General features: G+C 44.5%; 1 protein-coding gene across 3 annotated transcripts; it reads right to left on the bottom strand.

The window, feature by feature from the left end:
- Positions 1-1,593: 1,593 nt before the first annotated feature.
- Positions 1,594-21,254, bottom strand: LOC147623987 (Transducin family protein / WD-40 repeat family protein). 3 transcript variants are annotated; one of them, XR_015269244.1, is made up of 20 exons: positions 21,124-21,254; positions 8,157-8,467; positions 7,907-8,027; positions 7,649-7,731; positions 7,358-7,560; positions 7,005-7,158; positions 6,799-6,881; positions 6,459-6,686; positions 5,908-6,279; positions 5,563-5,788; positions 5,267-5,458; positions 4,938-5,147; positions 4,543-4,635; positions 4,182-4,429; positions 3,656-4,111; positions 3,180-3,260; positions 2,967-3,052; positions 2,237-2,863; positions 1,980-2,111; positions 1,594-1,845 (listed from the first exon to the last, which is right to left on the bottom strand). XR_015269244.1 is itself a non-coding variant. In XM_086820665.1 (20 exons), exons 1-20 carry the CDS (start codon positions 21,251-21,253, stop codon positions 1,782-1,784), a joined length of 4,131 nt encoding a protein of 1,376 aa, XP_086676791.1. In that variant the 5' UTR covers position 21,254; the 3' UTR covers positions 1,594-1,781. The 3 variants fall into 3 exon arrangements, 2 of the variants coding, with proteins under 2 accessions (XP_086676791.1, XP_086676792.1); XM_086820665.1 differs by having other exon boundaries at positions 1,980-2,142; XM_086820666.1 differs by having other exon boundaries at positions 1,980-2,142; positions 8,157-8,364; positions 21,124-21,237.
- Positions 21,255-25,051: the final 3,797 nt, after the last annotated feature.

The following is a 25,051-nucleotide window of genomic DNA, read 5'->3' as shown; positions in this document are numbered from 1 at the left end:
TAACCTGTAAACCGAATTGCTAGACTTGCTACAATTTAAACGACGACTTCTTGAACCTTGAAAGGATTTCACTTCAAAATATTGAGGTGTTACCAAGAAACAACACTTCTTCTTAAATGATTAATGACTTTCAAAGAAGGTGAACACCCCAATTTTGTTGAACCTTAAAAGGATTTCACTTCAAAATATTGAGGTGGTACCAAGAAACAACACATCTTGTTAGATGATTAATGACTTTCAAAGAAGGTGAATGCCCCACTTTTTTTCATGGTAAACCATTTTCTCAAGGAAAATATCATTATATGTTGTCACTTCAAAGTGTCATCAAATGTGTAGGAAGTACGCTTTTTTAATATAGCATAACAACATTTGAAGCTGTTACCTATCATTTCATAGCATGCTCTCTAACCTTTATCTAAAAATTCCATAACAAGGACCACAATCTAAAACTCTCACAAAATGCAAATAAAATGGAGAATCCTCATAGGACTTAATCTAAATCTTGTTACAAAATGTATATAAAACGGAGGATCTCATCTTATTTGTAAGATATCACTTTCATGCTAAACCTAACAAAAAATACACATTGCACTAAAGGGAGGATATGCTTCAAATAGCATTCAATGAATCATTCATACAACACATTTCAAAAGGATGTAGATCCTTAATTAATACAATAGATCCTCAAATAGAAAAAAAGACAACACTACCCCTGATTGATTTTACCATATCATGTCATCTTCTTTCTATACAGAATGAAAAGACACGTTTTCATATAAATAAGACCCCTTCTTTTAAGTTAAACGTATTGTTAATCAATGTAGATTATATCTGAACACTGTGAATAAACCTTGCTAAAAAATGCTCCTCTAAACTTGGGAAGGGTATTCAATATGTCAGAATGAAAGACAACAAAGGAAATTGATTTACCAGTCAAAGGCATGCTTTGCTCGCTTTTGAAATGAAGGGGACTAGATGGATCCTCCCTGAAAGAGGGGGGACCTAGGCATGCTTTGCTGGCTTTGAAAAGAAGGGGACTAGATGGGTCTTCCCTGAAAGAAGAGAAAGGGGGGGGGGGGGGGGGGGGGGGAGATGGTGGAGGGGGTTTCTTCATGAAAGTGTAGAATCAAAGTAGTTTGTTTTCATTCTAATATAAAGGTATGCTTTTGGTTCACATTCTTTCCCTTGACCTGTAGCTTTGCAAGGCAGGCCTAAGAAAGTAAAGCAACTAGTATCCTTTGAAAGCATCAAAAGTAGGTGTTTGACTCTTGCCAACTTTCTTGTTGGATACTATCATACTGTTTACGTCTGCACTGCAACAATATAAGCTTTTTGGGATAAACAAGGATGTGTGTGTATATTGTGATGCTGAGCTACAGTGGGTGAGGGCTTCTGGCATGGCAATTGAAGCAAGCAACAAATAACCAGTACAAAACGAAACATACATGGCTATAAGAGTAACCAGTATATAATCATAAATACCAAAACTTAAGTATGAGAACATGTAACAACTTAGCATCACGAGAAAAATCAGCTTGCATGTAGTCCAAACAAACAATACAATGACATACAACACATTCATCACACAGAAGGGGGACAAAAGGGCATGTATAAGTTGAGAAGACACCAACTTTATAAGTTGCTACATGTGTACATCAACTATAAAGCTCAGCTTCTAATATTTCCCTATCTCAATCAATGTTCATGATTGGCTGGCATGTATATGATTCAAAATCGACCTCAGAGAACCTCTCTGAGGCAACCTACTACGTTAGTGTAATTCAAACCCCCCTTACCTCAAAAATCTGCAACCCTCGCCCGACCACTGCAATCCGGTAATTCCTCCTGCTCATTATGGATTGAAATCATGGGTTTAGTCATCAACTTTGTGACATAATAACCCTAATTAATTCTGACTCAGTCATTATTCAGGCATGCGTGAGCGTCCTATCAAAGTCAACTTGCAAAGAAATTGCTACCTGCTGAAGTGCTCAACATGCAATGCTGCAGGTTCTGGCACATTGATTACAGATCGACAGCACTCTACAAGAAAGCAATGCTGTGTAGAGACTTCAAGGCGCCAAGACCTAAGTCGCTGGTCCAAGCCAGTGCTAAAAACAAGAGACCCATCAGTCCAGACGCCTGTAATGTGAACTCCAAGTTAGCTTCATATATATAGATATAAAAAGGCAAGGATTTCAGAAAAACACAGGTAAGATAGAGAGGGAGTCGGTACCTTTTATAGCCGAACTATGAGCAGATAATATGGATTCTTTTATGAGACAAACAACCTTGGATCTAGTATGGGTGGAGTAATTATTGTAGCTCTCATTAATTGTAAAGGCAGCAACATGCATGGCCTGGTCGTCACCACCACTCACTACTATCCACATGTGGCCCTTCTGATGCGTATGTTTCTCACCTTTGACAGTGCTAACAAACAAGGAATTCACACCTGACTGGTGGGCGGAAGGCAGCAGAAACTCAGGACTCAATGTGTAAGGGTAAGTGAAGCCTTCTTTTGCACCATCAATGCCCAAGTTCAATGCCAATCCCACATCTGAATCACAACCAAGATTGATATGTGAAAAAACATCCTCTACTGTCTCACTACTGTCCATCGAACAGGCCTCTTCACCAAGTTCTTCGTTGAGGGGCTTCACTTGATCAACTTTCTGCCTTCTAGAGAGCTTCCAGCGCCGACCACCTTGACTACCACGCCCACTGGGAGGACGATGTACCTTTTCATATCCTTTCCCAAACTGTTTGTGACAAAACTCAGAAACAACGTCTGTGACATTCCAAAGAGCGATACTGCCATCTGTTGATCCACTAAACACCATGTACACATCTGATGAATCACCTGCACCCACCCAAAAACCTTGGTTTTTGAGTCAAGTTTTGATCGCCTGCATATAGAATCATCAAGCATCGAAATGTGACCTTCGATTTTCCATAGAAATTACCTCCACTTCGATTGCAGTCAGGAATCACCAAATGCTGCAATGTAAGCACGGGGGCCTTGTGATAATTCAAGAGGGCTATGTCCACCCTACCAACAACGCAAACAAAGAATCACTCTACACCCCTCTGACTAGTGGACAACTAAAATTTATCTTGGCATATCAACTTTCGCTCAATATAAATCACTATATCACACCGTTGAACATAGATATTACCAATTTCCTGCAGACAGCTGAAAAGCATGAAGTGAAACAGTCGCATTTGAGCTGGCTGTAACAGCAAAGCAAGTTTGTAACCTGTATCATATCATAATGATGCTCATTTAGATGATTTCAAACCACATGGAGTGCACTAATTGAAAAACCCCAAACTTACATTGACATTCAGTCTCAAAATCATTTTTTACGGGATTACCTAGAGCTTTGTTTTTGGATGTTTTAACAATTTAATTGCTCCATGTATAGCCAGGAATTACAACCTGAACTGCATTCTAGAACTTTGGATTCTTGAAAGGTCAGGTCAGGTAAGAAATAGTTTTTACTGCAAACCTAACCTTAGCTTGTAGGCAGAACAAGCTACAGACCAGTGTCGTTCACGTGATGCTACCGAAGACAAGTTTAGATATGTGCATCTTTCTGTAATTATGCTTATGTTCACATATTCTTAACAGGTATAGGCTCAAGATAAAGACCTTGTTTGTGGACAAAATACTGAAAAAGCAGTTACTGCCAAGTAACGATGATCATCTTCATCTACATCTTGGTACACAGGAGTGTTGTCAGTATTTTTTACTCTGTTTTCCTGCACAAAAGCATTTGCATGCTCCTGTGACCCTTTCGAGGGCTTCCTCTTCTTTGGACACCTCTTTGTATTTAGCCACCTTGAAGACAGCATTTGAGTTGGTTTCCCTCTTCTATCAAGATCCTCTTCCCACTCAAGTAACCAGCACGTCATGACTTCCTTGGCCCCTACTGAGATAAGAATGAATGCTGGCTCTTCTGAGACTGGTCCATCCTCCATGGGGGGACAATGTTCATTACACAGCGAGTAACCTGTAATTGAGGTAACAGCCCTTACAGCTGATCCACCGACATGCTCTCCAAGAACTTGTGACACATCAAATTGCTCGAGGGTGTCCTCATTGAACCTGCACATACAAGTACTTGGTCATATGAAAGACAGGTATTTCATTTGGTGGAAACCTCGGTTGTTCTTACCTCATGATTCGAACAGCTCCGTCCTCAGCGCCTGTAGCCATCCAGCTGATCGAACGGATGCCGTCTTTACTGTTGCAATCATGTGTGTATGATATAAGATTTACTGAATGAACTTCTCTTCCATGGAATTGTGACAGAAGTAGCAGCGATGATAAAAATGAGCTGCTTTTAGCCATCGACAGCCTCAATGCAGGGGATGCAGCAATAGGAGCCGAGAACCACTTTCGGTACACATGTATCATCCCATCCTGTCACATCAAAATTTGCAAGAATATATTTTAATGAGGTCAGGTGCCAAAGAGGGAAAACCCACAGGATAGAACTGAAAGGGAGACAAGCTGGAGAGTGACAAAGAAACCACCTTCACAAACACAAAGCAGTATTGGACTTCTGGAAAATCCCCTATCAAATAAGAATGTGGTCTCCGCCAGCCACCACAAGAAACTCGAACAATCTGCCATTTAAAAGCTTACTTAATATAAAGATTGCAAAGCCTTCTGTAAGAATATAGACCCAGAGAAAGACAGATTAAAAGGATTGCAAAGCCTTCTGTAAGAATATAGACCCAAAGAAAGAAAGATTAAAAGCCTTCTGTAAGAATACAGACCCAAAGAAAGACAGGTTAAAAGTATTATACTGAGCATCTTCAAAGACATATCCCTCACCCCTACCCCTCCTGACCTGCACGGTCAAGATCTCCCCTTTTGTAAAGCCGCTTAGAAAAGACCAACAGAAAAAAGCTCCAAAATCCCTTACCTCACAATTACTTTGCAAATCGCATATTAGAAAATCTACTGCTGTAAAACCGCCCACGATCATTCTTTTACACGCGCCCCTGGATAACCCACTATAGATTCCACAGCTTTCAACTACTGTGACTGCAGGAACCTTTTCAACCCGCAAGCAAACGAGGATGCCGCTAGATTTGTCCAGAGCAAAAGTGCAGATGCAACCATCCCTACCTGTCTGTAGAAGCCTGATTATGTTATCAAGGGCACGCTCCAATCGCCCACTAATTCTTGAGAGAAAAAAGAAGAAAAGGACAAATTGTGATAAAAATCAAGAAGAAGTGCTAGATAGCTTACCGAGCAAATCTTGACCTGCTGCTGATTTCTCTTCCCAGTGACACGAAGACTTGCAACTGTAGATATGCCATGTGCACCTTTGAAGCTAGCCAGAGGCCGAAACTCTAAAGAAGAACTTACACCTTCTGAGGCCAAGCATGAGGACAGCAGGAAGGCTGTAATGTTGCCCCGTTGATCTCCACATATGAGAAGCTGCGAGTACAAACGATCATTATATAGAAGCATCTAGGCCCCAAAATGGGAGTGATCTACACCATCAGTCATTAAGACATGATAAAATGAAACGTTAACTTTACCTCCTCTTCAGGGTGTGTATCCAAACATACAATGCGTGCATTGAAGCATGACTGGTAGCGTATAACTCGTCTGGACTGCATTTCCAAAGCATCCTCACTAAATGCAGGAGAGAGAGAGAATCCATCGGTTGACCAATTATCTTGTAGAGTCCCGGCCAACTGATTGTCACTATGCCTTAGGCTCCACGTGCATAAGGCCCCACAGGGATCTGCAGTGAAGACATGACTGGGGGGGGGCGGGGGGGGGGGGGGGGGGGGGGGCGGCTTATAATTGGTATGCATATACATGACCATCAATTCAATTAGTATGAAACGGGTAGAGTTCTCCAAAGTGCAACAGAATACCTGGGTCCTAAAGACCGTGACCAGTAAACACCCAATAGTTTCTTCTCCCCCTCGGCTGGCCATTTACAAAGGTAATTTTTCTGAAAAAGACCACCAATCCAGCTCCCACAAAGTACTGTCACAAATCCTTTGCCATCCCCCATGACAATCCAATCTTCAACGTTGTCAGGAGAGTCATCATCCTGACGTTTCTTCCCCAGTCTGAGTGTATCCAAGCACAAAATTGGCTCACCGTTTGGGCTGCCATAGATTTCGGTCCAAGTCTCATGACGTCCCATTGTGAAACGGACACATTTCAGAAACCCTTGATTGGTTGCAACATACAACCATGTTGCCTCCACCAATGATAAGCAACGGACGTACTCGCTTTTGCTGATGTAGAAAAACTGATCAGCCCACATTAATTATTGGTTGTGATAACATGTAGTATTTGCCACATAAATGACCATGCAACTACATAAGGTACATATACATTAGGAGAAGTGCAGTTACCTAAGGTACATACACATACACAAATAACCATGATCACATATTATGCAATGTCCATATACCTGTCCAACTGCTCATTTTTCTTACAGTAAACATTTGCCTCTTCTAGACCAATTGAGAAAGCCTCTACTATAGGGGTTGGTCCTGGCGGAGAACCCTTATCTTCCTCAATCACATCCAATTCAGATAACCACTTAAATAAAGAATGCACTTTTATGGAGGAGTCCGCTCCAGCAGTAATCAAAATAGCGTTGTTGGAATCATACACGCAGCGCCAAATCCCGCGTCCCCTAAACCAGTTACAAAGAAAACCGGTCAGCCTTACGGATTTTTCAACCCTAAATAGTGCAAACTACAGCAACTAGTTGCACCAAATCATCATTCCCCACAATATCTGCATACATGTGAGCAGTAATTTTCACAAGCGGTTGGCCATCCACAGTCCAGATGCGATATGTGCAATCCTCACTAGCTGTTATCAAAAACTGTTACAAAGGCCCGATCAAGGACCATTCATATTATAGCTTGTCAGTAGCATCAAAAGTGTCGAAGCTTTGCATGCATAGTAAAAGATAAATATAGCACTTGTGGGACACCAACCTTCTTACCTTGGGATCAATGTGGCAGTCCCAGACACGAGCTGTATGACCATAAAATGCAGGAGCAAAGTGGAGTACATCTTTTTCCATGCATGCTTCTTGGGATAGAGCTGATGACAATGGAGACTCGCACAGCTCACTTTCGATGTTCCAAACCCTCATGCTAAAAGAGAAATTAGAAAAGCAATCAAACTGAGCCTTATAGATTTCAAAGCATCAACCCAGCTTCCCCTCTTTGACATGTTACTAATTTAGCACTGACTGGCTTCGTAGCACCAAGATCCCATATATAAAGCTGCACGCAATGCTTAATTAGTGTATTTAATGCTCTTAGAGGACAAAGTTTTGAAAGGAAAAAAGACCTCCGGTCATCTGAAACAGACGCCAGTTGCTTTCCGTCTTGAGACCATGCAATTCGAAAAATAGATCCCTCATGCCCTCTCAATCTCCTCTTTGGCAAAACTGTATTATCAAAACTTTTCAGAGAAAAATACTCTTCCAAAGTGCCAAGTCCACCACCATGTGGAGTGCTTGAGAGTTGAATGCCCAAGTCCCACACAAGAATCTGTTATAGCAAACAGGAAATGGAACCCACATGGAGAATTTCAGTAAAAATTGGCAAAGATTTACCAACGTGTCAAATAGGCATGTACCTCATTGAAGATGGTACCCGCTGCAATGAGAAGAGTTGTTGGGTCATCACCCCACAGCCGCAGGGAATACAGAAGACATCTCTCTATAATCCAAGGCACAATCAACCAAGAAAAACCAGAACAGTTCAACAAAAAGATATGAAAAGTAAAACAAAGTTGGATAAAGTTGGAAAATAGAGCTGTACATTTTCTTCGCAAGAGCCTTATGATTTTTTAACATTGCCTGACATAATAAGCATGTCTGCAATCAAAAACTACCTGTACATTCAACGTGGTATACAAAGGCACAGCTATGAGTATCCCACAAATAGACAGAATTGTCACTAGTACCAACAGCAAGCAAGTGATCACTTCCCACTTCACCTGCAAAATGTATCTCCTGCAACAATAAGCACGTTTCCTAACCCCATGGAGCATATAGAAGCATAGCATAGCATATCCAAGAAGGCAGACAATGGCAGCCTGCTAAAGAGGTACTTTCTGATGAACAGTTCAGCCATGGTCGCACCTTTAAGAATCGCACGTCTAGAATCCAATCTTTGAATCGAGGGAGAGTGTGATACACATCTAACTTTATCTGCTTCTCCCCTCTTTGCCCATCAAAAAATCCTTCCTCCACGATTATCTTGTACAGTTTCACTATCCGCTCTCCATGCACTGCAATCGTAGTAAAGACTCCAGACTTTTTGCAGGGCGCCCATAGGCCCCTAGAATAGCTGCACACTTCAATACCATGCATCCTTATCCCTTCAAATACGCATTCAGAGAGAAGTAGCTCAAATGATCCCATATCAAACAAGAGAAACTGGGGTCCTGTACCTGAATGGCTCACAAATGTTAATTGCAATGCTTTTCTGGACCAAAATCATGACGTGTATTCTAGCTTCTACACAGAGGTTTACTTAACAAAAAACAGTTCTAGCTTTAAAACTGCCACTAACACTTGGCAAAGAGCAGAAAAGTGAAATATCAATCTTTTCAATCTTATCTTCCCGTTTCAACACCAGACTAAGATTCCATCAAAGATCTGATGGAAAACTTTTATAGGGTGCCACATAGATAGTGCACACACGTGAACACATTGCACAAGCCCTGTGTCAACAGGTATGGCAGTGGCACTAGGCAGCATGGGCATTGCTCAGACAATTGCACCTCTCTTGGGGCCAGCTCAAACTCTGGGCACTTGGGAGAGCCACCGCCGACTCCCAGAGCTGACACAGTAAGACCACTTGGGCACCCTGAGAGGAGACTCCACGATGATCCACGACATCAACTTTGCCATTCCACGGGATTGGCTTCTCCCTCTCAAGGACTCCCCCAACATCCCATGGATGGCCTCTATCACCCGCACCGGAGTTCCCTTAATGGTTTTTGGTTATTCACATGGCCACCTCATCAGCATTCATGAGGTTGGACTGGGCGGCCTCTTGACTGCGTCCCAACGGCAGCTCGGTAGCATAACAGCACTGGCAGGCCTAGGGAGTCCTGACTACTTCCATCGAGGATTTTTGGGAGATCTGGAGCAGCTTCTATCCCCGCACACATGGCTGGAAATCACTGGCACACCAGTGAGTTGTTGCCGATGTGGCATCCGTGAGGAGAGCCAGAGACTGTTTGAGGGATTTCCACATGCGTGTGGGTTGTTGGAAGAGGTGAGGCTGTTCTCGATTGTTGTCGTTGTGGCTGTGTATGGACTGTACGGTCACACAGGACTGCTGTTGAAGTTCCTGTTGCTGTTATACGACAGTGATGTTGTTTACAAACCATGGGGGGGGGTGGTGGTGGCCTTTTTCCCCAAACCTTTTTGATACAAGAGAATAGAGATAGGCTTTCTGTCTCTCTCTCTCTTCGTGGATTGCAGGCCTTGTTTACGAGATTTGGATTCAGAGGATCAAGTTAAGATGCACATGATGATGTTCTTGGAAGAGATGTGTGTTGCTCTTCGTCTTGGACCTATGTGTATTCAGGGATTGCTTGACGCGTCCTCTATCTTTCTCTCTCTAGGTTTTGGCAACCGTGATTTGATGGTATATCTGTCATGGAAACAAGACATTGGTTTTTGAGAGCAAACAGGACTTTGGTATCGAGGAAAAAGGCCTATGGTTATGGGATACAAGTCTATGGTTCATCGGATACAAGTCTTTGGTTTCATGTGGAACGCATGTCTTTGGATTCATGTGAGCAGGTTATAGTTTTCTTGAGATTACATGCAAGCTGTGACTATAGGGAAGGACATGTGGTTTGGTACAGCCCTACAGCTGTTTGGGAAAGGGTTTGAGAGATCCATGGTAAAGATGGAGAAGACCTTTTCAAGCAGGGAGGTGTTGTACAGGTGTGCCTTCTCCATGGAATGTTGTGCTGTAATAACGAGAGTTCTTATTTGGAAGTCCTGGGTGAAAGCTTGGAGGGATCCTATTGGCAGAGGATTCTACAAGTTGTACTTTGTACTCAAATTTTGATCAAGTAAAGAAATTGGGGCCAATCGGTGTCCTTGTACTATTTGCAGGAGCACTCTAGCTCCCCTTGTTTGTTTTCCTTTTCCAGGTCCCCATGAGTGATGAAGTGTTTTATGTGCGAGTGTTTGTTTCACCGCCCGTCAGATTTCTTAAGGCCGGTTACACAGAGCCTCAAAGAAAATCCAGCGGTGCCAAGAGGCCAAGGACCACTGTGGATAGGAGTGCAAGTTGTTACACATGATAGTTGAAAATCCTTCTACGGCTCTCCCCCTGGCTATTGTTCGCAAACGATGAGTTTGACTAAGAGAGCTCTACTTTCTACCACCATATCAATGATGCCCAGTTGTTATGTGCCTGGACACTAATCTATGTATTAGGGACTAATCTGGTGGAGTTAGGGGGGGCCTAGGATCAGGGATTAATAGGCTGATACTTGGCTAGGGTTCCCCAAGGCAGCCCATATGGTGGCTAGCCTTGCAAGGGGTAGTCAAGACGCCTTGGTTTGCTTATTGACCAGTCGGCCACACCCTTGAGGGTCTTAAGGCCCAATTGGCCAGGTCAGATGGCAGTCCAGCCGACCAGCCTTTGAAGCAGCCGACTGGCTTCTCTTGGCCATATAAAAGGGTCAGTTCAGTTCAGTCCCAAAGCATTCACTCAGTCAGAAAATTCAGAGATCAACATCAGCACTCAAGCATGTATGCTTAGGCTTGTGCCTGTGCATACCTTCAGCCTACTTGTGCTCTCAGCCCAAAGCATAGAAGCTCAGTCTCTTGAGGAGTTTGCAGCACACCTTCCCTCAGTCTCGTGCCGGTGTTTTACTCTCAAAGATAGCTTCACAGACACCTAAAGCCTATGCACAGTTCTGCCCAGCGTCTGGTCGCTTTCTCCTTGCGTTTGCCACTCAGTCAGTTTGTCCGCTCAGTCTTGTGGACACGGTTCAGCTTGTTTGCAGTTCTCTAGAAGAAGAAATAAAGCAAATACTTCTGCTTGCAGGCCGCGCGGGAGGGGGGGGAGGGGGGGGGGGGGGGGGGGGGGGGGGGGGGCGGGCTTTCAATGGGTAATTGGGGACCCCATCTGGTGTCGACTCTACTACATCTATTTTCAGTTTTCATGTATGCTGTTTTAAAGCACTGCTAAACTCACTAACCTCAGGTTTAAAGAATAGGACCCATTGTTTCACACGGTCCTAGCTCAACGTGTCACCAGCCTAGACATTTCCCAGTCTGAAAGGGGTCTGGTGGACTCCACGATGTTTAAATATTTGGAAAGTACGTGCTTTGGGAATGGGGGATTATCCTAGAATACAAAGGACCACACTCCTAAAATTTAGAAGAGTTGCTATTTTTGGCCCGACTCCGATGGAAATTCTGTTCGCGTCATTACCTCTGGAATTGAGCAGATACCAACAGTTGGCAAAGTGCCTATGACAGAATGTCTACCAGTTGGGATATTTTTAGAGGTAAAGATTATGGAAGGACCCATCTCTTAGATTGGGATATGTGGCAAGAAAGTGGACCAAAGTGAGACAAGTGGCCTGACACTTGTTATAAAGTGGATCAAAGTGAGACAAGTGGCCTCACACTTGTCATTGTAGCCTTCTCTTGCCATTTTAGCTCATGGGAGGCCTAAATCTATAAATTGGAGTCCTCTCTCTTCATTAATAGAGGCTCTCTTGCTGCACACTAGCCTCTACCACCGTTACAGGTTGCCCTAATGATGGCTACTCTTTTTCTCTCACATGAAGGGTGCCCATGAAGAATACCGGCTGTTGGGGACTGTTTTGGAGGCTTCCATCGCGAAGAAATACTGAAGGCAAGGGTATTTAATCATTCATTATGATTTCTAGCCATTGTACTTGTTGTACCAACCTTTGTACTTGCTGTACTTGCTGTACCAACCCTTGTACTGGCTGTACCAGCTTCTGTACTTACTGTACCACCCATTGTACCGATTGTACCAGCTTCTGTACTTGCTGTACCAGCCACCGTACCGGCTGTACTAGCCACTGTACCGGCTGTACCAGCCATTGTCCCTGCTGTACCGACTGAATGGAGAGTTGTACTTGCTGTACCCTTTCTATTGCATGAAGACCCATGGTTTTTGGGGAAGAATCAGTACCCACACGGAGGTATATGGATTATATTGTTGGCTCGGCATTTCTACAGCCTATGTTCCGGCTTGGTTGCCTCGTGTTGGGCTGTGTTATGGCATTTGTATATGGATAATCTGGCATCTCCCGTGGGGAGAGTAAGGCCTTCAAAGCTTGTACATGATATTATTCTCCTTGGGTAATAAAATACTCCAAGGGGGGGGGGGTCGGCCCATTCCGGCCTCTGTGGTGTCACATGTGCAAGATCCATTTTCAGCATTTGTGGATGTTTTGTCCAGCTTTATGTTTTATGCAAAGTGATGATGGATATGTGTTAAGGCTGTGGCCATGTTTAAGTGTTTTGATATGCATTGATGGTATCAACAAGTGTGTCAAAGGCCCTAGTCCCCCGAGCACCGCCGCGAGTTTCACAGCGCATGCTACATTGGTATCAGAGCTTGGCACGTGATTCAACCACGCAACCTAGGGTGAGGATATCCTTTGGATGGCAAAGCTGAGATCGGGAAACACAACACGCCCATCCACAATGGCATCAAGCTCCGAAGACATCACAAAAGAAGAAGAACCAGTTGAAGAAACGCTTCCACAAAAAGAAGACGAAGACACCCAGAAGCTAAAGGAGCAGTTTCGAAAAAAAAGGATTCAACTCGAAAGAGTGCAAAGCCCAGCAAGAGACACCTAAAGAACAAAGTTCCTCAATGGAACACTGGTGTCGTTGGATGACTGAAAAGGAGGAGCGAGACCGTGAAGCAAGACTAGCCGAACAGCTGGCCGAGAAAGCCAAATGCAAGGCCAAAGAGGAGCGATCGCGGGCGGAGCTCGAAGCAAAGGCGTAACACGAGCAACCCCCAGCCTTAGCCTCGACAACAGTTATCCGTGCCTCACCGAAATTCACCAAGTACGACGACAAGTGCGACCATTCGGTTGTGACTGAGTTTATTCATCAGTTTGTTGCCCACTTTCCTCTTTCAAAGATCACAGAAACCCAGGACAAAGTCCATCTAGCGGCTCCACACCTCACGGGTGATGCAATCACTTGGTGCCAACATTGGTCCCGTTTGCATACAGATCCTTACACTGGCTTATCGGACTATGACTAGGACACTTTTGTGTCAAATTTGAAGACCAGGTTTCTACCTCAACAGTACATGACAAATCTAGAAGATGAGTTCTACAAACTCACCCAGAACGGTTCCCTTGTGCTCACTTACTCCAACAAGGTGATCGCATCAGCTCAACAATTGGGGAAGCCCGAGGAGGAGAAGCTCAAGCAATTCATTCAGGGATTGGATCCAAACATTCGGTTCCCTGTTCGAAATTTTGAACCTCAAACATATGACAGGGCTTTGACTCTTGCACACAATCATGAGATGATGCTCAATGGAGGCAAGCCCAACACCGCTCCAGTCATCCCCAAACCGCAGCAGCAGATGCAGACCACCCAATAGAACCAGGCATCTAACCAGCAGTCAGGTAAGGGGCTCCCAACAACAACAAGGATCAAAACAAGAAAGGTCCAAATAGCTTTAGGAAGGACCAACAAGATGGACCTAAGAAGACCCTTGAAGAAAAGATCAAGGAGGGCCTTACGAGAGAATTCCTGCAGTCAGATGAGAACGAATGGTACTCCAAGGAGAACCGTTGTTTTTTCTGCCACCACAGGACATGCCAAGAAGGATTGTACCAAATGGCAGGCGAAAAGAGCAAACAACCAGCCTCTACAGTGGCTACTCCACAGCTGTACCACCCCCTCCACCCCCGCTCTCAACCACCAATGTTGTTCAGATTTTGCCTGCTTTGAATGCGGTACCCACAATGATATTCAATGATAAGCAAGAGGGCGGAGTTCAGGAGCGTCAGAAAGGTCTTATCAGAGCTTATGGCACAACGAAGGGACAATTGTTTGTTGTTCTCTTTGACATGGGCAGTTCAGAAGATGCCATCTCTCCGCAGTTGGCGTCCAAGATGCAATGTGCCCTTCTGCCGTATCATTTGGACGTGGACGAGTTCACTCCCGGCCTACGTACTCATATTTCTCAGAAAGCTCAACAGTTTGCCTTCACAGTTTAGAGGGACTTCATTGTCTCGCCCCTTCTCGGGTGCGACATGATCCTTGGGACTCAGTGGTTCCGCCAATATGCTTTGAATGCCTGATTGGAGGTAGACACCTTCATTATTGTCGAAGGTTTGCCTAAGCCTACTATCATTCGCGGGGATCAGAGTATTCAAGGTATTCCACTTATTTCCCATCTTCAAGCCAGTAGAGCTATCAGAAAGGGAGCTAAGTGTGCGATGATCTATGTCCGCCAACGGCGGATAGCGACATCCATCGCGACTCCTTTAGAACCCTAGATGATTGGCCTCCTCCAACAGTTTCAGGACATCATGTTGAGGGATGATCTTCCACCAAGACCCCCATCCTCTCGTCCTGAAGACCATCGTATCGAATTGGTACCTGGAGTTGAGGCACCCAGTAAGTTTCCATATCTTCTTTCCAAGGCGTTGGAAACGGAGTTGGAGACGCAACTAGCACAGTTGGGCAGAGGTCTGGTTTCATCACGCCTTCTTCCTCTCCATTTGCTGCACCTATCTTGTTTGTGCAAAAGAAAGATAAGACCGCACGTCTCTCTGTGCATGACTGGGTAGATGTCCATGACTAGGATAAATATCCAACGCACCATAAAATGGGGAATAATATGGGAAAACATATGAGGGGTGACCAGCCCCTCTAGCTAACATGGTCAGCCCTAGAGGCTAAAATAGGACACCAAACACGAAGCCAGTAAGAAGGGGATGATGTCTAACATTTTCAGCATTTGTGGATGTTTTGTCTAGCTTTTATGTTTTATGCAAAGTGAAGATAGGATATGTGTTAAGGTTGTGGCCATGTCTAAATGTTTTAATATGCATTGATGGTATCAACAAGTGTGTGAAAGGCCCTAGTCCCCCGGGCTCCACGAGTTTCACAGGGAGGGCCCTTCAGTGGGTAATTCGGGACCCCATCTGGTGTCGACTCTACTACGTCTATTTTCAGTTTTCATGTATGTTGTTTTAAAGGATTGCTAAACTCACTAAACTCGGGTTTAAAGAAAAGGCAAGTTAGTGCAACAGATTATGAACCTGACTAACACCATGGTTGTTATACAAGCAACTTCGGCGGGTCTCGTGACAGCAGAGGGAGCTGGGACAGCTTTGATTGCACCCTCGTTTACTCCAAAGCCCTACACGAGGGAGAAAAGCAGAGGACTCAAGAGACAGTTGACTACCGGCTCCACAGATGGGGTACACATTTTGAGATCCACCCTTTCTATGAGGATAAAACGATGCAGATGGTACAAGGATTCCTGATAGGAAAGGCCCTTACCTGATTGGAAAGTGTGTGTTCATATTTCTGGATGACATACTGGTATTTTCAGCTACGGTTGAGCAACATGACATTGATGTGGAGAAAGTTCTTAAGTTGCTAGAGTTGCTAGAAAGCAACGAGCTCTACGTCAATGAGAAGAAGTTGGAATTTTATCTGTTCCAGGTGCATTACTTGGGATGCATAATTAGTGCTGAAGGCATTCGACTTGATCCGGCTATAGTGGCCGAGATTGTCAACTGGGAAGTACCTCAGACAACCTATGACATCCGATCCTTTTGTGGGTATATGCCAAGCATACTCCACCCACATAGACAAGTTTTCTGATCTCTCAGCGGATCTCACCGATCTGCTAAAGGGTGTGAAGACAAGAAGGCAAAAGATTCGAATGACTCCACGAGTGTTGGAGGCATTCAAGAACCTCAAGGTGGCTTTACCAGAAGCACCTTGTTTGCACTTGCCTCGTAGGACGAGCCATTTCAGGTGATCACTGATGCGAGTAACATCACAATTGGAGGTGTATTGCAACAAAATGGTCATCCAGTAGCTTACATGTCTCGTAAGTTACAACCCACAGAGAAAAACTACTCCGTCTATGATCGTGAACTCCTCGCAGTTATACAGGCCTTGAAACATTGGAAACATTTTCTGTATGGCCGTGACATTGAGGTTCGCACTGACCAGTGCACAGTGGAGTGATCGACAACACCGCTAGAGTTAGATATTCCAGCAATTCGGTGGTATAATTGAGTACCTTCCAAGCAAGGCCAATCCAGTGGCCGATGCTTTGAGCAGGAAGGGACAAGTGACTACGATTCAAACCACTAGACTCGATCTTGTTGGTACAGGACTAGATGACATGAAGCACACGTACGCAAATTCCGAGGAATTCGGTACACAGTGGGAACAGGCATTAGATGCCACAGGACCATGCCACTTTCTGATACACGATGGTTGGCTTTTCTACAAAGGCCGACTGTGTGTCATGAAGTCGTTCAGGGCAGCTCTTCTCCATGATGCCCATGACGCCATTAGAGGTGGTCATAGGGGCATGAATTCGACTCTAGAGAAATTGGAACGGCAATATTATTGGCCAAAGATGAGGCGAGATATGTTTACATATGTACAACGCTGTGATATTTGTCAAAAGGTGAAAGCTCCTCGTGGAAAGAAGATGGGGTTGTTATAGCCCTTGCCAATTCCTGAGGGTCCTTTCCAAGATATTTCGATGGACTTTGTCACAAATCTACCTCCCAGTCTGAGTAAGCGTAATACGCAGTACTTAACTATTGTTGATAGATTTAGCAAATTTGTTATGCTTATTCCTTGCAGGGCCAATGTGACCGCCGAGGATGTTGCCCAGTTGTTCATTCGGCATTGGTACCCGATTGGCGGGATTCCTAGGACCATAGTGTCAGACGGCGATGCCAAGTTTACCAGTCATTTTTGGAGGGCATTGTTTGATAACTTTGGTACTAAATTGAATTTTTCCAGTGCATTCCACCACAAACGGACGACTTGACAGAGATATACAACCAGTTGGCCTTTGATGTGCTGAAGTGTTATGTCCACAATCAACAAGGTAAGTGGGAATCATATTTGCCTTTAGTTCAAGCTGTTTTGAATGATTCTTTTTCTTCAGCTATTGGCAGGACTCCATATGAGGCAGCGTTTGGAAGACCTTTCCAATCGTTGTTGACCAGGACTTCGTCTTCATCAGTACCTGAGGTGAACAGAGTGACGGAGTCTTACCAGGAGATTTTAGAGTCAATAAAAGACAGACTGGCTAGAGCACAAGAGGCCTACACTCGACAGGCCAGTAAAGACCGAAGGGATATGAAGTTTTCGGAAGGGGATTGGGTTTATCTTCGGATTATGAAGCAAAGGTTGAAACAGGTGGACAAGCGATACCCAAAGTTGTCTTTCAGGAGCTTCGGACCTCTCCCATCAGGAAAAAGATTAATGAGGTGTCTATGCAATTAAAGCTACCTCCGAGTTGGACTATGCACGATGTGTTTCACGTCAGTTGGTTAAAGCCATATGCAGGTCCTATCCCTTCAGAAGTCAAAGACGAAGCGGAACCAAATATTGTTGATGAAGCAGAAGTTATGGTTCCAGAACAGATCCTTCTGCACCGTTTCAAGCATGGCTCAAGTCGAAGACTAGGACAGTTCCTCACGAAGTTTCAAGACCAAGGGACCCACGAAGCGGTATGGCTCGACAAAGAGTTTTTCAAAGACTATCCGACGTTATTGACGGATTATTTGGAGGCTATGCAGCTTCTGTCAAGTTAAGCAGAAGGGAATGTCACGTGCATCCCGCACTTGGATGCCACGTAGACATATACATACAGAAGGTGCAGGACCTGGGATGGTGAACTGGTCCCATGTGAGCCCAGTCCGGGACGAGTCAGCCAGGGATCCATCTCAGTCATCCGAGGTCAGGTGTGCATTGTCCTGCACAGGAGTCTGAGGTTAGGTGAGCACTGTCCTGCACATGAAACAGTGCCAGTCCGCGCTGTGAGTCTCCCTCTGAAATGATGTCCGTGATTCTATGTATCTGGTATGGTACCGGATGCCAGATCACTGTGTAGTTAGTTAGGGTTTGCTTTTAGAACAAGGTGCCAGCCCATCGGACTACTCCAAGTCTTAGTGTGGGCATGGGGATGGTGTGAAACCACCCCCATGAGGGCCTGGAAGGCCCTGGCTGAACCCACCAGCCATGGAGGGGCTGTAGGACAGCCCTAAGGGCAAGCTAGGGGAAGCCTACAGGCTGTACAGCCTAGTTATGGCTGTAAGGGCAGGTATGGGGCAGCCCATACACACTGCCCAGCCCCCAGACTGTTTTGCAAGTCCCCAGACTGTTTGCAAAACAGTGTCCATCCCATGTAGAAGCGTGCGCCTGATGCCCAACCAGCGAGGAAGAGATGCCCAGATTTTATGGGAATTTTTCAACATTTAATGCTGATTTATCAATCGTGCGATAGGATTATTACTGGCCGCCTCGACTTAAGCTGGCCGACTGCTATTTCTGGAGTAGTATAAATAGGAAGCCCACAATCCCATTGTTTCATCTCATATTTCACCAAGTGCTCAAGAAAACAAGAGCCTAGACAGCCAAGGAGTTGCTAACGCAAAGGGGTGAAGGACTACAGGTCAAGGGCACAGAATTCTCAGCCAAGAAAGGTCAAGATTTCTATATTTTCTTTTCAGATTTACATCATTCTAATAAAGCAAATACACCATCTGTGGTGGGGGAGAGGGTATTTGGGACCCAATACTGTGTCCTCTCCATCTCTTCCTCTCTCTCTCTATTTTCTACACATCTTCATTCAGTTTTTGTGCGTTACGTCGCGAAAAGAGTGCTGATTTCTCAGCATTGAAGTTACCGATCTTCTCCAAAGCTTCCGCATGTTACAACATACAAGATATGCAGCCTTATATGGCTGTAGGGCAAGTATGGGGCAGCCCATACAGGCTGCTCAGCCTCCGAGTTGCTTGCAAAACAGTGCCCAGCCCTTTTTGAAGCATGCGCTTGATGTCCAGCCAGCCATGAAGAAAAGCGCAGCTTTTTATGTGATTTATTCAGCATTTAATGCTGAATTTACAGTCGTGGGACAAAACTATGCTGGCCGCCTAGATATAAGCTGGCCGACTGCTCATTGGGAGTAGTGTAAATAGGAGAGCCGCAATTCATTTGTGTCATCTCATAATTCACCAAGTGCTCAAGCAAACAAGGGCCAGGACAGCCAAGAAGTTGCTAACGCAAAGGGGTTAAGGCTAGCAAGTCAAGGGCAGAGATTTCTTAGCCAAGAAAGGTCAAGTTTCTTGTATTTTCTTTTCAAATTTGCATCATTCTACCAATAAAGCAAATACACCATTAGTGGTGGGGGCCCTACAGAGGGTATTCGGGACCCAATATTGTGTCCTCTCCTCTCTCCCTCTCTCTCTCTATTTTCTGCACATCTTCATTCAGTTTTGTGCGTTAATTCCGTCGCGAAAAGTGTGTTGATTTTTGAGCATTGAAGTTACCGATCTCCCCCAAAGCTTCCGCATGTTACAAGTAGTGTCAGGACACGGGTAGGACTAGGGGGAGTCGGGCAATTCAGGGGAGTTCGGACATGTGTGGACAACCAGGGCTATTTTAGTCGGCTAGGGTCTATATCCAGCAGTTGGGTGGGGAATTGCCCTATTCTCTTCTAGAAGGTTTCATGGAGGTCTATGGCTAATGTCACAGAGTTCTAGTGTAACTTTCTCAAATCACTTTACACAAGAGTAAAGGCTTGAAGAGGGAAAGTATGTTATGTATGTGGACACTAATCTATGGATTAGGGACTAATCTAGAGGGGTTAAGGGGGATGAGGATTAGGGATTAACAGGCTAATACTTGGCTAGGGTTCTTGGATTGATAAAACAAGCTTAATGACCTTTTATTGTGAGTTAGCTATTTATGGCATAGTTATCACTACATAAATGAGAGCTTGGGTGGTTATGATATATAGTTGTGCGGATGCACCAATAACGGTCTGGCTTGGACCAAGAGGGCAGACATGCTCATGCCACATACATTTCGAGTACATATGTTGGCGTGTTAAGGCCTATGGGATTGTGCTGGAGCCCTAGCCATGGCTCGGAGGTGGATCAAAGTATTGATCCTTCGGTTGGGAGGTGAGCAAGTCTGTTATTTCATGATTTTTAAGGACTAACCTTGGTTTTCAGCTGTGTTTAGGGAGATTCAGGAAAGGACTTTACACCAACCCCCACTTTGTGACAGTGACCCTCTAAGCTACATTGGCCCTGGCTGCCCAGCTGTCTTCTCCTAAGGGAAGGCGGACATGCGGGTTCCAAGCCAAGGGATGTCTCCCTCTCTCCTCTTCACAGGTCAGGGAACTTGGATGAGGGCAAGGCGAAGAGGCTGCCAAGTGTGGAAGAAGCTCGCTCCAAACCGGTCCTCAAAACCAATGCTGATATCACGGAGGGGGGGCATCAAATCCCTCTGCGTGGTAGGAAGACCCAAGGAAATGCGGCTGATCAAGAAATCCCTCCAGGGTTCCTCCCTGGGCTGCAGTCCTCACACTGGAATATACCAACACTACTAATACGTGGCATACCCTGGTAGCTTATCCTCTACTTGGTGAGAAACACATGTGCTTCAAGGTCACGGGAACATACCCCTTGTGTTCACAACATGATACACACTTCAGGTGCATGAGACAATACGTGATGAGGGCAAAGTATCCCTATCCTAACATCAATGGTCTATCCCCAGGTGCTATGGACATGGAAGAGCTTACCCCGGAGTGAACCCCACTAGACTCCCGTTTTCTGCCATATGTACTGATAATTTTCAGGCCCTGGCAGCCTTGACCAAGTGGAGATATCAAACTACTCCGCAAGATTGGGGCGACAATCACATGTGGCACGCTAGGACACATACCTTTAGGTCCTTGGCATGAAATTTTTCATCTTATCCTACTATTTCATGTACACATATAGAAGAAAAACACATCATGTTCACCATGCTAGCTCAAAATCCTAAGGCTTACCTGCCAAGAGGAAAGGGTGGCGATGGTTCCATGGAGCTGCGAGGAGGCAAAGAGCAGATATGTCTCCCTTGTAAGGGCCGTTGCGCATTTGAAAGGGAGAAACCTCAGACGCCATAGCTCCGCTTCTCATAACCAAGGGGCCCAAAAATATTTATGCATTTTGTCCCCGGTTGATTCCATACAGTGTCCGCGGACGTTACACAGTTGCCGCGGACACGACACTGTAAATTCTCATAAAATTATAAAATTTAAGAAAATAAAAATTTTAAAGTTTTTGGTGTTCTCCTTTTTATAGTACTAGTATGGGACTCGCGCAATGTTGTGGCATTGTTTGGAATGACATATATATCACGTTCAATTTATGTGTTTTTACACACATAAAGTAACTGCAATGGTATGTGTGTTCAAGAGCGCAAGTGTGAGTGAGAGAGACAAAGACAAATAGAATGCTAATGATTTTAAGAATCACCGTGCATAGTTGGCAGTTCATCACTTTTACACAAAAAAAAAAATTGCAACCATAGATTTTGGGAATTTGAGAATAGTAAGTGTTCATAATTGGAAGTGTAAATTTCCTAATCAAAAATATATGCACTAACATTTTTTGCAAGGGGCATCTCCTAATTCCAAACAGTGGCTCACAAACCAAATCAAAGAAGTGAAGACATAACTATATGTAACTATCTCCTCTCAAATATTTTATGTGGGGATCCCTCTTACCCTCTCGAAAGGTCTATGCGTAGGGTGAGTAGACTTTGTCTTTGCTCTATGCAGGGAGGAAGGGTCTGTTGCATAGGGTCTATGTCTCCCTCTACCTTTCTCTTGGCTTCTATGCACGGATGGGGGAGGAACAGTCCGTGCGTAGGGTCTGTCTCCCTCTTCCATACTCGGCTACGACTAGTAGCTTCTATCTCAAGGAGGATGGCGAAAGCAAAGGGGATGGTGATCATAGGGAGAGGAGGGGTGGATGGGGAGAGAGAACCCTCACTCATTTTTACAACACACTTCCCTCTCTCATACAATCATCACAGCATCATCATCACACCAACAAAGAGAAACGACAATAAGAAAATAATTTTAAATAATAAGGAAAAAATTTAATAATTATCTATTTGTCTATTCTATCGAGCTATTGCCTTATTTGAAGACTTTGGCACAGTTTCCTAGAACAATGCCAGAATTTGTATTTAAAACGCCCTATAAAAAGCATTAATGTTTTGATCACAACTTCCTGCGATTTTGGTTCTTGAGGATTGGTTGATCGTAAAATGTAGTGTAGCATATCATGTGAATGTAAATGTCAACAATATCAAAATAATCATAATATGTATGATTCAAAGTCACTCTTTGTAATATTATTGAGAGACACTATTTTTGCTACGTGGCAAGCTAGAGGATGAGAAAGAGACACTATTTTTACAACGTGACAAGCTGGAAGATGAGAGATACCTGCTCTACCTGAGGCAACAATGTGTAAGACGGTGGAGGCTACATGGCAAGAGCACGGCAATTGGCTAGACTTGCAGCATCATCACACCAACAAAGAGAAACATGCAAGATGGTGGAGGCTACACGGCAGAGTAAGCAGTTGAGACAAGCGGGCAGTTGTCAGGATGTGCGATGTGCAATGTGAATCTATACAGCAAAGGTGAGTATTGAGGCAAGCGAGCAGTTGATTTATGACCTGCCAATCAAGAAGCAAACGAAACATCAACCATTGCAGGTGCCATGAAGCATCAGCCAGCCAAAACGTCAGTTGTTGCAGTCTACGTGGCAGCACCATCTCCTTGCTCCAGTTCAGCTCTCTCATCCTTCAGCTTGCCACATTGCAAAAATACGACATGACTCTCAATAATATGTAATAGATAATTTTTTCCTAGTTTATAAGTTTATACTTTCGTTGCATGCATCTACATGCCTTCAAAGGAACCTCTCTAGCCACACAAGCCTCTCATCACACTCTCATCATAGGCTACATGATTGCTGTCTCTCTCAAATAAATGATATCAGTTATTTTCTTTTTTTAAGGACACTGTGTAAAAAATCAACTCGTGAGTGGGCGAGTGGGTGTCCTAGGTGATTTAATAAGCACATGTGGTATGCCAGTACGAGGGTGCGTGGTCGACATGCATTTCATGCATGCAGGCGGGGTAGGGAGAGCCAATGCATGGGAATAGTGTGATGATTCTAGAGATGGCGGATGGGGGGACTGGGATCCGGATGATGAAATGAAGAGAAGCCAAGAGAATGAAGAGGGTGACAAAGAGGTGAAGAAGGTGTAGTCCGATGGATTTCTTCAAGACTAATCAAGACTAAAGGTGTAGTCCGATGGATTTCTTCAAGACTAAATATTCAAGTGCAACAAGGAAGGTTCACTACAGGGAAGGCATGTGCTAACATCTCCTCTAATCTTGTGAGGAGGCAAATAGGTATGTTTTCTATGCATAGCACGATCTTGGTGTGCCCGGGGAGATGGTCGAGTAAGGCAGAGGTAGAGAGGTGGTTACAGGAGGAAGTATTTCATGAGAAGGTGGTATCACAGGTATTCTACCTAAGGAAAGGGTTCTTTAATGTTTTGTTTGTGAAAAGACAAACTATTGTTGATCTATTTGCTAGAGCCCCATTGGGTCAGAAGTGCATGTTATGCAATTTGATCCCGTGTTTGATGTGAATGAGAGCCTTCGTGATGCATGCCTGGTGTGGGTTGAAATTCAGGGCTCCCACTTGGTTAAGGCCAGCTTTGGGGGATTTATCGGACTGGTGTTGTCCCGAGGGATGAGAACCATGGGCAACATTCAAACAAAATCTACATTACCTAGAATACTTTGCTAGAGATGCCTAAAGTGTTAGAACTGGAGTTGGGGAAGATGGAGCTGAAGCTAAAATTCAGGGCCTTTCCCAGGGCTTGCTTTAGATGTGGTGGCTTTGGTCGTATAGCCAGAAACGATGGTATGGCTAGCAATGTGGAGACGGGTGGGGAGGAGAGGAAGAAGGAGGAATCAGGCGGGGGTAGTAAGGTTGGGACCAGTGATAAACTTATCAAAAAGGAAGGGAAGGGTAAGGAGAAGATGGTATGGGCAGGGTAAGGGATAGAGCAAAAGGGGGATGTAGTCTTAGTCAAAGTACCGCAGAGGCAAGAAAAAGTCAAAACAAAACTGAGGGCAAGGGAGCATTGACTGGTGGCAAATCCCTAGAAGGGCCGGGACCTTCTCTCTATTTTACTAATCCTTTTAGCCCGCTAGGATTAGAGGATAGCGAAACATCTTACATGGTCAAATTCAACTAGCAAGTTGAGATTGCATGGAGGGATATTTGGCTGGGAACTGGGGATCTGGGAGGAGGGTTAGTTCTAGAGGAGACAGAAGTGGATATGGTACCTGCTACTGCCCTTGAATGAATAGGAGTTGTGAAGTGAGGGGGTGTACCTAGAATGTGAAAGGTTTAAGGGACAAGAAGAAGAATTCATCCTTTTAGGGACTAGTGAAAGCTTGGGGGATGTCAGTGATGGCGGTTTAGGAACATAATCTGTTTGGTTTGAAGTGCTTGAGAAAGGATAGGTTTTTGGATTGGATGGTTTTGTATGGGGGAGTGAAATCAGGTTTTAGTGGGGTTATGACGATCTCATAACTATAAGATAAGAGGTGAGATGTGGGAATGGATTGTTAATATGGTAGAGAAACATATGGACAGGTGTGGAGGGAGTACGGTTTTGATGGGTCAAGAGAAGAGGAAGTGGGAAAGTCTTAGAGGAAAGATGCATCTTGTTGATGGAAGGGAGCTGGGTGCTTGGGGATTTGAACTTGGGATACTTACTTTAGCCTCCAATACCTTGGGTCATCATCAAGAATTGATAGGTTTTTTTTAGTCACCAAGCCACGTGGGTACCTCATACCTTTCTTTCTAAAGTGGATTCTTGTTCAGCCTTATT

Source organism: Cibotium barometz, chromosome 26 (assembly GCF_041138505.1).
Source record: "Cibotium barometz isolate CiBa-2024 chromosome 26, ASM4113850v1, whole genome shotgun sequence".
NCBI lineage: Eukaryota > Viridiplantae > Streptophyta > Polypodiopsida > Cyatheales > Cibotiaceae > Cibotium > Cibotium barometz.
The sequence above is the reverse complement of the archived record's forward strand: the minus strand, read 5'-3'. Positions and strand labels throughout refer to the sequence as shown.